Source organism: Thermobia domestica, chromosome 13, assembly GCF_964235325.1.
Source record: "Thermobia domestica chromosome 13, izTheDome1.hap1.1, whole genome shotgun sequence".
Taxonomy (NCBI): domain Eukaryota; kingdom Metazoa; phylum Arthropoda; class Insecta; order Zygentoma; family Lepismatidae; genus Thermobia; species Thermobia domestica.
In genome coordinates this window covers 206,331,750-206,347,188 of record NC_137466.1, presented here as the reverse complement: position 1 = coordinate 206,347,188, position 15,439 = coordinate 206,331,750, and the positions used below count along the sequence as shown (strand labels likewise).

The 15,439-nt window shown below is 35.9% G+C and overlaps 1 protein-coding gene across 7 annotated transcripts in view; it reads right to left on the bottom strand.

Annotated features, from left to right (window-relative positions):
• Positions 1 to 406: 406 nt before the first annotated feature.
• LOC145668970 (uncharacterized) overlaps positions 407 to 15,439 on the bottom strand; it is a 66,146-nt gene continuing 51,113 nt past the window's right edge. For 6 of the 7 annotated variants that reach the window (XM_081737270.1, XM_081737271.1, XM_081737269.1 and 3 more), the window contains 2 exons: positions 12,129 to 12,710; positions 407 to 1,239 (listed from right to left, as the gene is read on the bottom strand). In XM_081737270.1, the coding sequence (XP_081593396.1) occupies positions 652 to 1,239; positions 12,129 to 12,710 (1,170 nt within the window). In that variant the 3' untranslated portion in view covers positions 407 to 651. The remainder of the gene's footprint in view (positions 1,240 to 12,128; positions 12,711 to 15,439) is intronic. The other variant, XM_081737273.1, reaches the window with a different exon arrangement.

Below are 15,439 nucleotides of genomic sequence, written 5' to 3'. Positions count from 1 at the left end.
ACTTTTCCTAGTTGAAACGAGACAATTAAGCGATGAACGCAGCGGACAATTGCCTAGATGTTGACATGACTACGAGGGTCAGCAAGACACAAAACATTGAGAAGTGACTGACGTCATTAACAACAAACTTTACGGTGACGCGTGCGACACTGTTAGGAAGTACTATACTGAGTGGGCAAAGGTAAAGGGAGGTCTATGACATGTCTACCAAAGTTTGTTGTGAATTGTTGACAAATACAAGAGTTTTCTTATTACAACAATAAGTAATTATTTAGCAGATGTTGGATTTTGATGTTACCACAGCACCAACAAGTGAATGAATGATGTTAATAGTCGGTGAAGGTGATAAACTCTTACAGCAATAGATAGTCAGCTTACAATGAATGAATAACAAGTTCTCACTTCCAATAAAGAATAGAGTCCTTGGTTCGAGTCTCACAACAATAGCGTCAATTCGCCGACACCATTTGGGTGCTTCTGTGAGAAATATCAATATTTATTTATTAAATCACAATTTCTAAAATGTATTTATTACAATAATACAGTAACAGTAAATATATGGACTACGTAACAATTCTACGGTACAAATACAACACGTAATACATTTTGTTTTGCATAAGAAATAAGTTTTAATCATCTGATTCATGTTATTTAGAGGTTGGGTGTGACAGATAAGGGTGATCGTTGATTAATCGTTTGTCTACAAACATGAAGTTCACGAAGGGCGGCTGTTAATTCTTCTTGAAGTTTGAGCACTTTTTTCTCTGCATCATTAGCACGATTTTCAGCTATTTTAACTTGTTCAGCTGCAATTTCTAATGCATTCAGACGTGACTGTACCTGAAATATTTGATCTTTTACCTGTTTCGATTCCTTTTTTAAATATATTTTTGCGTTATTTCCTAGTTCACCTGTGACAAACATGCGATCTGGCTCCTGAGATGAATTTTCCAGTATATTAACGTCTTTGTTACATAGAGTAGATTCGTCATCATGGTCATAATCACCAATGTGCTGTTCTATTGCTTTTTTCGCATTGCTCTTGGAAATGGGCCTTCGCTGAAGCACACTGGATAATGAAGATATACTTTTGTCGTTTACAGATGATTGTGTAGTCTGCTGAGCGATTTTATGGAGGAAATCATGTGCACTGTTTACCCAATCAGATTGCAGACTCTGCAGTTTCTTCGTAGCTTGCACTTCTTCTGCAGATGTTATGTGGTGAACTGTGTGTGTGTTCTGAAAATGAAAATAATAATTAGGAGAAATTTGACAATCGAAATGAAAACGTCCTATTGCGAGGGAGAGTCAAATGAAACGTAAAAGCTTGCAACAATGATAGGTATGGTTTGGAGAGTAATCGACAGGTAACAGAACCAAGTTGAAATGATACCAGACAGCGAAACAGTAGTAGAGTGTCCAAAGGGGTGGTTTCGAAATTTTCCAGTCCGTTATTGTATTGGCTGTAGTAAGCATGTATGACTAATTTTCGATTAATTTCAGTCCTTTGGTAAACTTGACGCAAGCTAACTTTGCACTTTGAACCGTTACTTTTAGATTGAGTTAGACAAAAAAGAGAGAAGATGGTTGAATACTAGGTATGTGTAAGAGGTGTTGCCAACTGCGATTTATTCAAACTTGTCAGTAGTAAGTCGTTTATGTGCCTACCGACGAAAGAACAAACCTCGTGTGTTTCAGTTCACCTTCCGAAATTCGTGGCGATGACGCCACGTTCGTCTTGAATAGGCGAGATGCACGGTTCATTTCGTTCTTCTTCATCTCAAAGAGTACATTTCTGTTTCTCTCTCTCTCTCTTACTCTCAACTATAAATGTGCTAATAGAATATAAATTAAGTTTAGATTTTTTTTAAATTATTGTTATTATATGGCATAGCCGCAGCTAGGAGGTGGCTAAGGAAGCTCAGCACCCCCTGAAACTTCGAGTTATTTGTTTAGAAAAATATATGTTCAAAAAGTAAATAAAAATTTAGGATGATCTAAAGTTAGCTCCCCAAATTCTCTTGCTTCCCTTCCCCTGTCGTAGTGTTTTGATTACGGGTCTGTCATGTGAACATACAGAGTGTTGCAAAATAAAATGCAAAGGAACTCATTATTAAAAACTAAAAGAAAAAAAAAAAAAAAACAACCATGACGTAAACTTAACCTGTTCTATAGAACCGAATGCTCGTGCTCTTTCCCATCATCGTCATTGCTACTGCCACTCTCTCCTAATGGAATAATGAGTTCGTTGAGGCAGTTTTATAAAAACTCCTTCTCAGTCCAGGTCTCTTCAAAGGTATGGGCAAAGTTTTTATTATTATTATTATTATTTTACGTATACAAACACATAGATGCAAAATAGTAGATATTTCATTTTTATCTGTGGTATATAAGATCTGTGATTAGTGCTCTAGATATACATAGATGAAAAGAAACAACATACGAACTATGAATAATACTGCACATTTCAAATTCATAGCGAATATTTATTTAAGTTGGCAGTGCTGAGAACTTCACTTCCCTGTTTGTCAAATCTTGGCCAGGAGGCAGCCAAATCGCCAAAAACATTACGTCACCCAAGTGCAAAGTAGTAATGCGCTATTGGCAATCGAGTAACAGACAGCTCCTTCTCTTTCGTGCATATTGCTACTGGTGCCGCCATCTTTATATTGTTCCACCCTTACAAATCTTCTGTTATAACTTGAACCTGTCACTCTTCAACCCATGTCTATCACTGTTAAAAAGTTTTACGATTATCGCCTGCTGTTTGTAAATAGCAAACTTTGACACTTTTAATATAAATCTCCCTCCTATTTTAACAAAAGAGACACTGACCAAAGCTTAATACTTTACTTTATTTTAAATTATAATTTGTTACTGTTTCGGATATCTAGCATATCCTTCTTCAGACACGATCGAAATTAATGAAAATACAGACATATATATAAATGTTGTTATAACAGAGTTTAAATTCTTTAACCGTCGTATACATATTCATTGTTATAAATTTTTCTTTTAAATTCTTTTAACAGTCATATATAGAGTCATTGTTGTACTTTTTTATTTTTATCTATTTATTTATTTATTTTTCTTATTTACCGAGGCCTTCAGCCCATCCTATAAGTCTTCGTGTTCACTTTCCAATTAATCACTTCCTTTATTTTTGGTTCTTATAAGGGCTTTTTATTTATTTTTTTTTATTTTTATTTTTATTTATTTATTTATTTATTTTCTCTATGTTATTCAAACTTCCTTGCCATGATTCATTAATTGGTAAGCCCCCTGTCCAGTTCATTAGTTTATCTCTTCCTACCTTCTTTATCCAATCCGCTTCTTTCCACTTCCTTATTATCATTCTTTTCTCCATCTCCAACACTTCCGTCTTATCCCAATTAATTGCGTGATTCGTCTCCTTAACATGTTTGTATATAGCATTGGTATCTTTTTTCTTCCTAACATCATCTTCATTTTGTTTTATCCTTTCTTTCATTCTCTTTCCTGTCTCTCCTATATATGACATATCGCAGTCCTCACACCATACCCTGTAAATGACCCCTTCTTCCTCTTCATTAATCTTTTTAGTTCCTTTTCTATTCTTCTTCTTTATTGATCTTAATAAAGTTTCTCCACTCTTTCTATAAGTTCTGACCCCTCCTTTCTTCAATAAATTCTTCAGTTTCTCCGTTTCTTCTCCCATACTTTCTATGCCATGCCATTTTCCACTCTCATCCTCTTTATTCTTCTTTCTCCCTCTCTTACTCTTCCTGCGTTCTTCTTCCTTCTCTAACTCTTTCTTGCTGTAACCGTTCTTCTCTAACTGTCTGAAGAAGGATATGCTAGATATCCGAAACAGTAACAAATTATAATTTAAAATAAAGTAAAGTATTAAGCTTTGGTCAGTGTCTCTTTTGTTAAAACAATTAATCCAAAGCCATGAATAGTCTTACTATCGAAGTGACTCCAAGACTGAAAAGGAGTATATACATATGGAAAGATAGGAGAAGAAGGGAGATAGTGAAGATACAGCAAATATGGAAACGTGTTTGGAAGAAGAAGTAACACCAAGAGGTCTCAGGATTATGAAGAAAGGAGTGGAGCACACATCACTGAGATTTAAGAAATTACTAAAAAAGGCCGAAAAAGAACTAGTGTGGAGTGTAATTAGAAGAAATAAAGAAGAAGAAAGAAGGAGTAGAGAGACTACGGAGAGAATAAGAAGTGAAATAGAAGACGGACTGACAGTGTTTGTAAGAGAAGTGGTTATGGAGAATTTGGAGAAGTGGGAAAGAAGTTTTAAAGAAAAAGTGAAAGAGAGATTGATGAAGAAAGGAAAAGCTTTAGGATGGCGTAGAGAAAAAAGCAAAGAAAGAGAAAAAATTAGAGTAGTGGTCTTGGGAGACGTGAGAATAACGGAAGAGGAGGAAGAACTTCTTAGTTTAGGTCACAGATTCAAGGTGAAAGAAGGGGAAATAGACTTTAGAGAGCTGATTTACTCAGTGGAAGAGGCCTTAACGGACGTTAAAGAAGAAGAACAGAGAGAGAAGATAAGGAGAAGAGCAGTAGCGTTAGTGAAGAACAGCATGAAGAAAAGGAGTAAAGAGAATTTGAAGAAGAAAGAAAAAAGGGGTCTTATTATGTTAAGAAGTAGGAAGGACATAGTAATAGAACAGGCGGACAAAGGTGGAGCAGTGGTAGTTATGGAGAAAGAATGGTACAAGAAGAAACTGGAAGATTTATGTGACAATACATATGAGGTTATAGGGGATAAGGACATGAAGGAAGAGGATCTATTGAAGAAAGTAATGAAAGAAGGAAGAGGTTTCAAGAAATGGATAAATATACAAGGGAGGATACCAAGAATGAAAGGTTTCCCAAAATTACACAAGAAAGAGGTGAAGCTTAGACCAGTACTAGACTGTAGAGGCAACTACTGGGAGCCACTAGAGAAGGAGTTGAAGGAGATTTGTGAAAGCATAAGAGAAGGACAAGAATCGTGCAGAGTGAAGAACACAGAAGAAGCCAAGGAATTGTTAAGAAGAGTGGATCTTATTGGAGGCAGAAAACTTATGTTTAGTCTTGATGTTAAGGCTATGTTCCCGAGCCTTAGTAGAGAAGCAATAATAAGTGTCATAGAGGAAGAAATGGGTAGTAAAAGTATAAAAGGATGGACAAAAGAGAAAGTAGTTAAGGCTCTGAAGTTAATATGGGAAAACAGTTATTGTATAATCGGTGAGAAAGTGGTAAAAATAAGAAAAGGAATCAGTATAGGTTCGAGGCTGAGCCTAGTACTGGCAGAAATAATTATGAACAAATGGGAGAAAAAGGTGAAAGAAGAAGGGAGTAAAAACTTGATAATATTTTGTAGGTATGTGGATGACTGTCTAGGCTTGTGGAAAGGGACTAGGAGACAATTAGAGAACTTCAGAGATAGTGTGGAAGATAAAGAAAAAGGCATAAGCTTGGAAATGGAGTTGGAAGAAAATGGAAGAATAAACTTTGAGACATGACCATAATAAAACAAGGAGAAGGCCTGGTTACGAGGTGGTACCAGAAAGAGTGCTCAGCGGGAGTGTACTGCCATGAGAGGAGCGACGTGGATAGGAGTACAAAGAGAAATTTCATAACAAATATAATAAGAAGAATAGAAATGATGGAGGACGAAGAGGAAGGAAGGAAGGAGAGCATACAGAAATTCTACAGACAGTTAGAGAAGAACGGTTACAGCAAGAAAGAGTTAGAGAAGGAAGAAGAACGCAGGAAGAGTAAGAGAGGGAGAAAGAAGAATAAAGAGGATGAGAGTGGAAAATGGCATGGCATAGAAAGTATGGGAGAAGAAACGGAGAAACTGAAGAATTTATTGAAGAAAGGAGGGGTCAGAACTTATAGAAAGAGTGGAGAAACTTTATTAAGATCAATAAAGAAGAAGAATAGAAAAGGAACTAAAAAGATTAATGAAGAGGAAGAAGGGGTCATTTACAGGGTATGGTGTGAGGACTGCGATATGTCATATATAGGAGAGACAGGAAAGAGAATGAAAGAAAGGATAAAACAAAATGAAGATGATGTTAGGAAGAAAAAAGATACCAATGCTATATACAAACATGTTAAGGAGACGAATCACGCAATTAATTGGGATAAGACGGAAGTGTTGGAGATGGAGAAAAGAATGATAATAAGGAAGTGGAAAGAAGCGGATTGGATAAAGAAGGTAGGAAGAGATAAACTAATGAACTGGACAGGGGGCTTACCAATTAATGAATCATGGCAAGGAAGTTTGAATAACATAGAGAAAATAAATAAATAAATAAATAAAAATAAAAATAAAAAAAATAAATAAAAAGCCCTTATAAGAACCAAAAATAAAGGAAGTGATTAATTGGAAAGTGAACACGAAGACTTATAGGATGGGCTGAAGGCCTCGGTAAATAAGAAAAATAAATAAATAAATAGATAAAAATAAAAAAGTACAACAATGACTCTATATATGACTGTTAAAAGAATTTAAAAAAAAATTTTATAACACTGAATATGTATACGACGGTTAAAGAATTTAAACTCTGTTATAACAACATTTATATATATGTCTGTATTTTCATTAATTTCGATCGTGTCTGAAGAAGGATATGCTAGATATCCGAAACAGTAACAAATTATAATTTAAAATAAAGTAAAGTATTAAGCTTTGGTCAGTGTCTCTTTTGTTAAAACAATTAATCCAAAGCCATGAATAGTTTTACTCCCTCCTATATAAACATTTCATATAAAAAGAAAAATCAGACCACCTTCAACTCTAAATATGACAAATATTTTATAAATATACGACTATCTATCTATCTATCTATCTATCTATCTATCTATCTATCTATATATATATATATATATATATATATATATATATATATATATTAGATAGATAGATATATTAAAGTTTCGAAAGTGGACAAATTGATTTCAATTCAGTTTTTTAAAATTGCATAAATAAATAAAAATGTACAACGAAATAAATGACATGAAGGTATTGGTATTCTAACTCTTCATACCATGCTAATCATGATCAGAAATGACTTCTCTCACGGATTGGTTGATTTTATATCTAGTGGGAATAGGGTTTTCCGGGACAGTCCTGGTTTTCAATGAAAGAATTAACTGTCCCGAAAAAGGCTTTCGGGAAGCCTGTTTGTCCCGGTTTTCGTATTTCATATTGAAAAAAATTCAACCTATAAGAAGTGGTATGTCTCAGCTTAAAACGGAAAGTTTTCGAAATATTTGTGCAGCCAATTAATTTTATTCAACAAACGACAAGGGGTTTGAAAATGACGTCCATTCTTTCGTCCTATGGGTTGTTTAGTTTCCAGAGGGAAAGAAAATGATTTAGAAAATATTCAAAAACTTTTCTTTTTATCGTTCTGAATTTAGGTAAATGTATCTTTTCTTGCTAAATGCTAAATTTGTATTTCTTTTAGGATAATGTTTCTAACTCAGATGATGATGCAGCGAAGAAAAAGTATCTCTTCAACCATCATAAATGGGAGGGTGTGTCGTAATTGGCGCAATATTTAGGACGTGTTAAACACAACAAATCGGAATTCGGAATAAAACACGCCAGGCAACTCTTCTTATGTTATTTTTTCATATTCTTTATACATCGCTTGTGGGGCTTCTTTTGTGTTAACTGTGTATAGAACGAGCTAGAAAATTGAAAATAGTAACCTGGAAACGACAGAATTAATTGGTCAAATATGTAGGGACGTGAAGTTTTCGTTTTATTTTATCCCTAAAATCGGTGTTATTTTTAGCGATTTAATGCAAGCAAATAGGGATTATTTGCTTTATTCTGTAATGATTCTGGAAAGCAAGTAATATTGTAAACATAAAGTGGTCTGTGAAAGCTAATTAAAATAAAACTTTAAAACTAAACGAATAGTTTTAAATTTTAACATCTTAAATTTAAAAGAATAAATTATATTTTCGGACTTACCATCTGAGAAAAAATGGTTCGATATTCCTCCTAAACTTGGATTTATTTAATGTATGATTTGAATACATATAACGACTAAAAACCACACTGCAATGTTTCTTAACATTTTCTCCACTTAAAAAAAATCAATAATATATATATATATATATAAAAATTGAAAATCACTATGTGACTAAATCTCTTGAACCGCCCGACCGATCTCGATCAAATTTGTAACATGGATGAGGTTCGAGGCTGGGCTGGTTTTAGGCTATTCACTTTGATGGTAGAACTGAGAACAGAACTTAACTCCTTAACCACTAGACTGATCTTGATCAAATTTTCAACTTAGATGAGGTTCAGGCCTGAGATCGTTTTTGTGATTTAAATTTGACGGAGCAACGTAGGGAACGAGAGGAGGGGGATATATATATATATATATATATATATATATATATATATATATATATATATATATATATATATATAAATCAACTTATACAAGACTGAAAGTGACCATTTTGTAACTTAACTCTTGAACTATCCGACCGACCTCAATCAAATTTTCAAGATACATGAGGTTCGGATCTGGAAACATTTCTGTAACTTCACTTTAACGGTAGATCCTAGGGGAGGGGGACGTATAAATAAAACTAAAAAAAACTTAATAATTTTTTGAACCACCCAATCAATCTCGATCAAATTTTCAAATTATATGAGGGTCGGACCTTGGGTGTTTTCTCTCGTTTCACTTTGACGAGCCAACCTAGGGGAGGGGGAGGGGGATATATATGTAAAAAAAAAAAAAAAAAGTTAAAATGACTGCCTTTCTGACTTCATCACTCTTGAACCAAACGACCGATCTCAATCAAATTTTCAATACACATGAGTTTAGGGGCAGGGATTGCTTTAGGCTGTTCACTTTGACGATGAAACGTAGGGTTGGGTGAGGGGGAGATAAATTTAAAAATGATCAAAAATGACCGATATTAGTGTTGAATCCATAGTTTTCGTGGTCGATGAGAGAAACAGTGACACTTCTGATGCTGTTTCAATCCAAGTTCAGCCTTGATAGTTGGGAATGGGGAGGATACAACGTAGGGGAGGGGGATAAACATTTAAAAATGATTGAAAATGACTAATATTAGTGTTGAATCCATAGTTTTAGAAACAGCTGAGATTAGCAGTGACAATTCTGATGCCGTGTACCGCCGCACGGAGAGGAAAGGGGAGCTGTGTATACCTAAGGGGAGGGGGGGGAGAAATTTAAAAATGATCAAAAATGACCAATATTAGTGTTGAATCTATAGTTTTCGGGGTCGATGAGAGAAACAGTGACACTTCTGATGCTGTTTCAATCCAAGTTCAGCCCTGATAGTTGGGGAGGGGGATAAACATTTAAAAATGATCGAAAATGGTCAGTGTCGAATTTATAGTTTTCTGTGTCACTTAGATGAACAGTGATACTTTCTATCCCGTTTAAATTCAAATTCGACCCCGCAACTTGGGGGAGGGAGAGGAAGAGAGATCTAAAAATGATCGAAGATGACCGATATTAGTGCTGAATCCACATTTTTTTGGGGTGGCTGAGATAACGGTGGCACTTCCGATGCCATGGCCCACAACATAGGGGAGGAGGATATATATATATATATATATATATATATATATAAATGATCGAAAATGACCAATATTAGTGTCGAATCCATGGTTTTCGGGGTCGCCGAAATGATCAATGATCTTTCCGATGCTGCTTAAGACGATGCCATTAAAGACGAAAGCAGCATATTTCACGGGTACTAAACACATGAGATACGGAGTTGTGCATTTAGATTTTCATTTCAACCCAGCGAAGTGGGTAATATATGCTAGTCTTATCTAAAACGAAATTTATAGCAAAGTATTTATTAACAATTTCTTCACTTCAAAAAAGTCAATTCACAATATACTTATTTAAAACGCAATTCATATCATTATCAACACACATTTTCACTTAATGGCGAATTTATAGTTTCTTCAATTTTTCTTATTTTTCAAAAGACAAAATTGTCAATATTTCCACATTTTCTTCTTTAAGGTTTTGCCTTCTTTCTGTAACTACGCAGTTGTATTCTGAAAAATATATTTCAGAATCAACGTTGGAAGCTGGCGAAAATATTGCTTCAAGAGTACAGGCAGCAAAATCTCAGGGGGAAACTTTCACTAACCAACCGGTCGAAAAATAACAGGACTGATGGTCGTCTCTGAATCACATTTTGTTGCAAAGGAAACTTGTGTTATTTTATTAGTATTACCGGCAAACATGGCAATTTCGCGAATCTATCGCTTTATGCAATGCATTTCAGACTTATTTTGAAAGGTACCAAATTCGCGTTATTTCGCGATTTAAAAACACCAAAAACGGCCTTCTGTCATATATTTAGGTATATCTATATACTTTACTTTGCCTTTCTCAAGTTTTCGACGTTATCGAAAACTTCACGTCCCTACAAATGAGTAAGAATCCTGACATTATACAGGGTGTTTCAAAACAACACCGACAATGTTTACAAGGTGATTTCTGACACCAAAATAAGACAAAAAGTATAGACCATCCTGGGTGCACAAATGCTTCCTTTCGGAGCTATAGGCTACCGAAAACATATATATATATATAAGTTTAAAGGTCCATAGCTTCAAAACTATGGGACTTACCGTACTCGGGTTAAGACTTCACTTAGGAACTAATATGTGGGCTATCCAAAAATACATGTTTCAGAATCCTAAGGTACTCACGAAGCATTTTTATAGAGGAAGTTTGGCTACGGGCATATAATTTGAAGTACTTATCAACTACCTTTATAAAAATTGTTGCGGAAATGTCGTGGGATTCTGAACCTTGGATATTTGGATAGGGCACATACTAGTTTTCAAAAAGTCTTGACCCGACTACGGTAGGTCCATAGTTTTGAAGCCTCTAAATTTCATTTTTTAATGTTTTCGGCAACCTATAACTCCGAAAGGAAGCATTTGTGCACCAGGATGGTCTATACTTTTTTGTCTTATCTTGGTGTCAAGAACTACCTCCCAAGAAACACTCTGTATATAGCTTAAGATTGGTGTTCCGGTTTTTCGTTTACAAAATCTGGCAACCCTAAGTGGGGGTTATGCGTGTAAGGTCACAAACTCCCTCCGTGTTCAGAAAACAAGCTGAAGTACCCATATAGTCAATTGGCCATGTTATGAGGAAAAATGATTATTATGTCGGCAAGAGAGTGGGGAAGATAGAAGTAGAAGGAGAGGAAAACCAAAAAGGAGATATGTAGATTGTGTGACTACGGACTGTAAGGAACAGAGAGTAATAGAGCATGATGTTTGGGACCAAACAAGATGGAAGTTATCATGAAAAATGTCGACCTCGCGTGAGTGAGTGAAGAGAGTAAAATATTATTATCTAAATGTTAAAATGCTAAGTTTATATGTATGTGGCCAATCCTTTCGACATTGAGTTCTCGAGAAACATACACTCTAGAAAGATGCTGTTTTCACTGAGCGATTGCAAATTTTGTACAGATTGTTCAGGGTTAATTGAATATTTTTTTTAAATGGCCATTATTTCTTTATACATTTTTTAGCGTACACTAAAAGGTTGAAATTTTAAAAAAGTAAAGCATCATATCCTACGAGTTAAACATTCCAACATCACATATTTGTATACGGGGTTAGTATATCTCTCCGGCGTTTCTTTCATGGTTAGATAATGAAAAAACGAAGGATAATCGTTTCTCCAGTCTAAGATGAATCTTTATAATTTCGAGTGTTTTGCAGAATGAACACCATATGCCACTAACATTATAATTAATTGTGTGTTTATTATATACCGCATGCAAGAAGAAAGACAATACTGATCATACATGAATTAGAAACTCCAACCGAAAGTAGGCTCAAATCTTGCAAACGGTGCGAGATATTAAAAAAATAATCGAAAAAAAAAATATCCTCGTGCCGATTTTTATTAAGAGGTCTTTCACTTGTGTCTGTAAAGGAACATGTATAGATGTTGTGAGGAATGACAAGGAGATTCATACTCATATGTGAATGATGCGCTATGTAGAGAGCGCAGGTGCAGCTAGTTATTATTAAAATGTGGAATCAGTTGATATCCTTAATATCAATAGTTACGTGTTCTTACCTTACCACTCAATTGGCTCATACAGTATTCTACAATAGATGTTGTTATGGTCTCAATCATCGCAATAAGTTCTTCCATAGATTTCGAAAGCTCAGCAGATGTTCTTATTTGAGCAAAAGTAGTTTGCAACCTTTCTGTAGACAAATGATAGGAACAATCGCTTATATAGATAACTCCTTCTATACATACTTTGTAACAGGATGAGTGGAACAGTTGCAGCTTATTTTCCAGCTGATTACTACGTTCTTGATGATAAGATCGAAGCGAATTAACGGGTTCTTGAATTTGCTTCGTGAAATAACTGAGTTGCTCGTTGTCGCTGTCCATTGACATAATTTTCAAGACGTTAGCAATTTGTTCACTCCACAGTTGCAATGTATGATAGAACTCCTTTGAATCAGCAGCTGATAAAGTCACATTTGTTGAGTTTCTTCGTCCGATATTCAAGAGCGTGATATGGTGACACCAAGAGTCAATGGAGCGCGCAAGACAGACGATTGTTTCTTCAAAAGCTTCAGAATTAATCCCCGGCTTTCGTTTGTTCATCACATCAACAAAAGTCTCACTTAAGTTGTCAATTATCTAAAAATAAAATAAAAAAAAATAGATTATATACATAGCAGAAAATGCATTTAACAATTCCGTATGAGCGAATAGTCTTGTAGACATGGGGGTCCGCAGGATTTATCGCTGGAGGGGACAAAGTTTGTAGTATTTTTTATTTACGGCATTTTTGTATTCAGGGTTGCATAAATGTGTCACAATATTTTGGGAACAGAGTCCTCAGGTCAAAATAAGAAATGAAGTTTATATGGACCTGTGCTCAAAAGTGGATAGTTTCGGAGTTATAGGGTGCCGAAAACGTGACATAAGTGAACTTTAAAAGCCTATTGTAGGCGGATCAAGACATCACTGAGAAACTGGAATGTGAACTATACAAATATCCATGTTTAAGAATGCTCCAGTACTTGCACAGCAATTTTTAGAGAGATGGGTGGAGAGTGACCAAGTACTCCCAAAAAGCCTGTCTAAAAATGATTATGCAAGTACCGCAGGTTCTGAAAGATGGATATTTGGACAGTTCACATACTATAGATATACCACATTGACTTGATCCCTAGTCTTCCGTTGCAAGCGCTGCTATCGGCTGAAGGAATTCCACTCGCTTTCTCTCGCTGAGCAACAGCTGAACCCTTATTGGCTCAACGCGTGGGTGTGTGAGGGCGTGAGCTTTAGTTCGCATTTTTGCCACGGCTCAAGACATTTTGGCAGCACAATAGTTCCTCAGTGATGTCTTGACTCGATTACAATCGGTCCTATAATATTGGAACTATGGACCTTAAATTTCATTTTTTTCACGTTTTCGACACCTTATAACTACAAAACTGCACTTCCGACCGCACATCCATATAAGCTTTTTTTTTTTCATATTTTGATGTAAGGAATCTATTACAAAAAAAAAAAAAGTGACACATTTCTGTAACACCCTGTATAAGGCTCAATGTTGAATAGAAGGCAAAGGATGTGCAAAGTTCTCCAGGGGTTACTTTGTATGGTATTATCCCGGTATTTGCAGCATAGTATTCAGCAAAAAGACAAATGCTTTTGCATTTTGTTGACCGCCTAGTAGCATGCACCAGATATTTTTTAAAAAGAACTTACGAGGGACCCTATCCAAGTGAGACTCTGACTTCGAGTCGAGACTATGGTCGTTGGATACCTTGTCCCAAAAGAACATAACACGAAAAGTGATACATCCTCGATCGCAACCGTTGCAGAGATATAAGCGTGAAAAGTTCGAAATTGAGCTCCATACTATACATTACAAAGTCAGCTTCCGGGTCAGATTTGGCGGAAACGGTCAGGTAAGGAAACTCAGCGAATACATATCAAAGTAGTGTTGGGAGCCCACCACCTTTTGAATGAAAAAAATGTTGCCCCCGGGGCACTCGCAGGGTCCCAGGCGGGGTCCAACTCAAAATTGGCAAATGGAACCGGGGGTCAAGTAGCATATTGTATGAAAGCTAGTGTTAAATAAAAGAAGATAGAACAAATCTCAACTCTCTATGATGACCCTGTGCAAACGGGCAACTGGTCAAAATGTCAATACAACCTACATCAGAAAATATATGGCCACTGTGAGAGACTCTGCAACAATTTGTTTAACTTCAATACCTTGCACTTTTAAACGTGTTTTTCTGTCTTGTTATTGTCACAACTTAACGGATTTAGAAGAGTGGCCATATATTTTCTGATGTAGGTTGTATTGACATTTTGACCAGTTGCCCGTTTGCACAGGGTCATCATAGAGAGTTGAGATTTGTTCTATCTTCTTTTATTTAACACTAGCTTTCATACAATATGCTACTTGACCCCCGGTTCCATTTGCCAATTTTGAGTTGGACCCCGCCTGGGACCCTGCGAGTGCCCCGGGGGCAACATTTTTTTCATTCAAAAGGTGGTGGGCTCCCAACACTACTTTGATATGTATTCGCTGAGTTTCCTTACCTGACCATTTCCGCCAAATCTGACCCGGAAGCTGACTTTGTAATGTATAGTATGGAGCTCAATTTCGAACTTTTCACGCTTATATCTCTGCAACGGTTGCGATCGAGGATGTATCACTTTTCGTGTTATGTTCTTTTGGGACAAGGTATCCAACGACCATAGTCTCGACTCGAAGTCAGAGTCGCACTTGGATAGGTTCCCTCGTTAGATACGTAAAAACAAATAGTGGGGTAGCATAATGATAGAATCATGCATATTGTGATAAGAACATAAAATTTTGTACAGAGCTTACTAACATAGTAACAAATAAATTTTGACGTAGACCCCAAAAATCTGACAACAATTTCCTGGAATTCCAGGCGCTGGAACATCTGGAGCACTGGAGAACGGTATGTTATCGCTGGAATAGCAGTTACGTGAAAACGGCTTGACTTACAGAGCCAACGTAAGACCCAAATGCAAGAGAAATAACAAGCCTTTAATTTAAATTCTATATTGTCTGAATTGAACATCATCCAGGGCCGCACGAGGGACCCAAAAATTCATTAAAAAACAAAAAGGAACTATGGTGTACTTTTTCTTTGTGCTTTTTACTTGGTCACTTCATGAAGAAAATGTTACATAAAGTAGTAATAAAGTCAAATTTAAATAAAGTAAACCACAGTTTCTTGCTGTAGTAATTGCATCAGTTTATAGTCATTTACACATACCATCACAGGAACACAAGGCTGTGCATAGAAGGAATAGGCCAGCACATTTACACATATTAGTGCACAGAGATTTCAATCCGCAACGAACAAGTT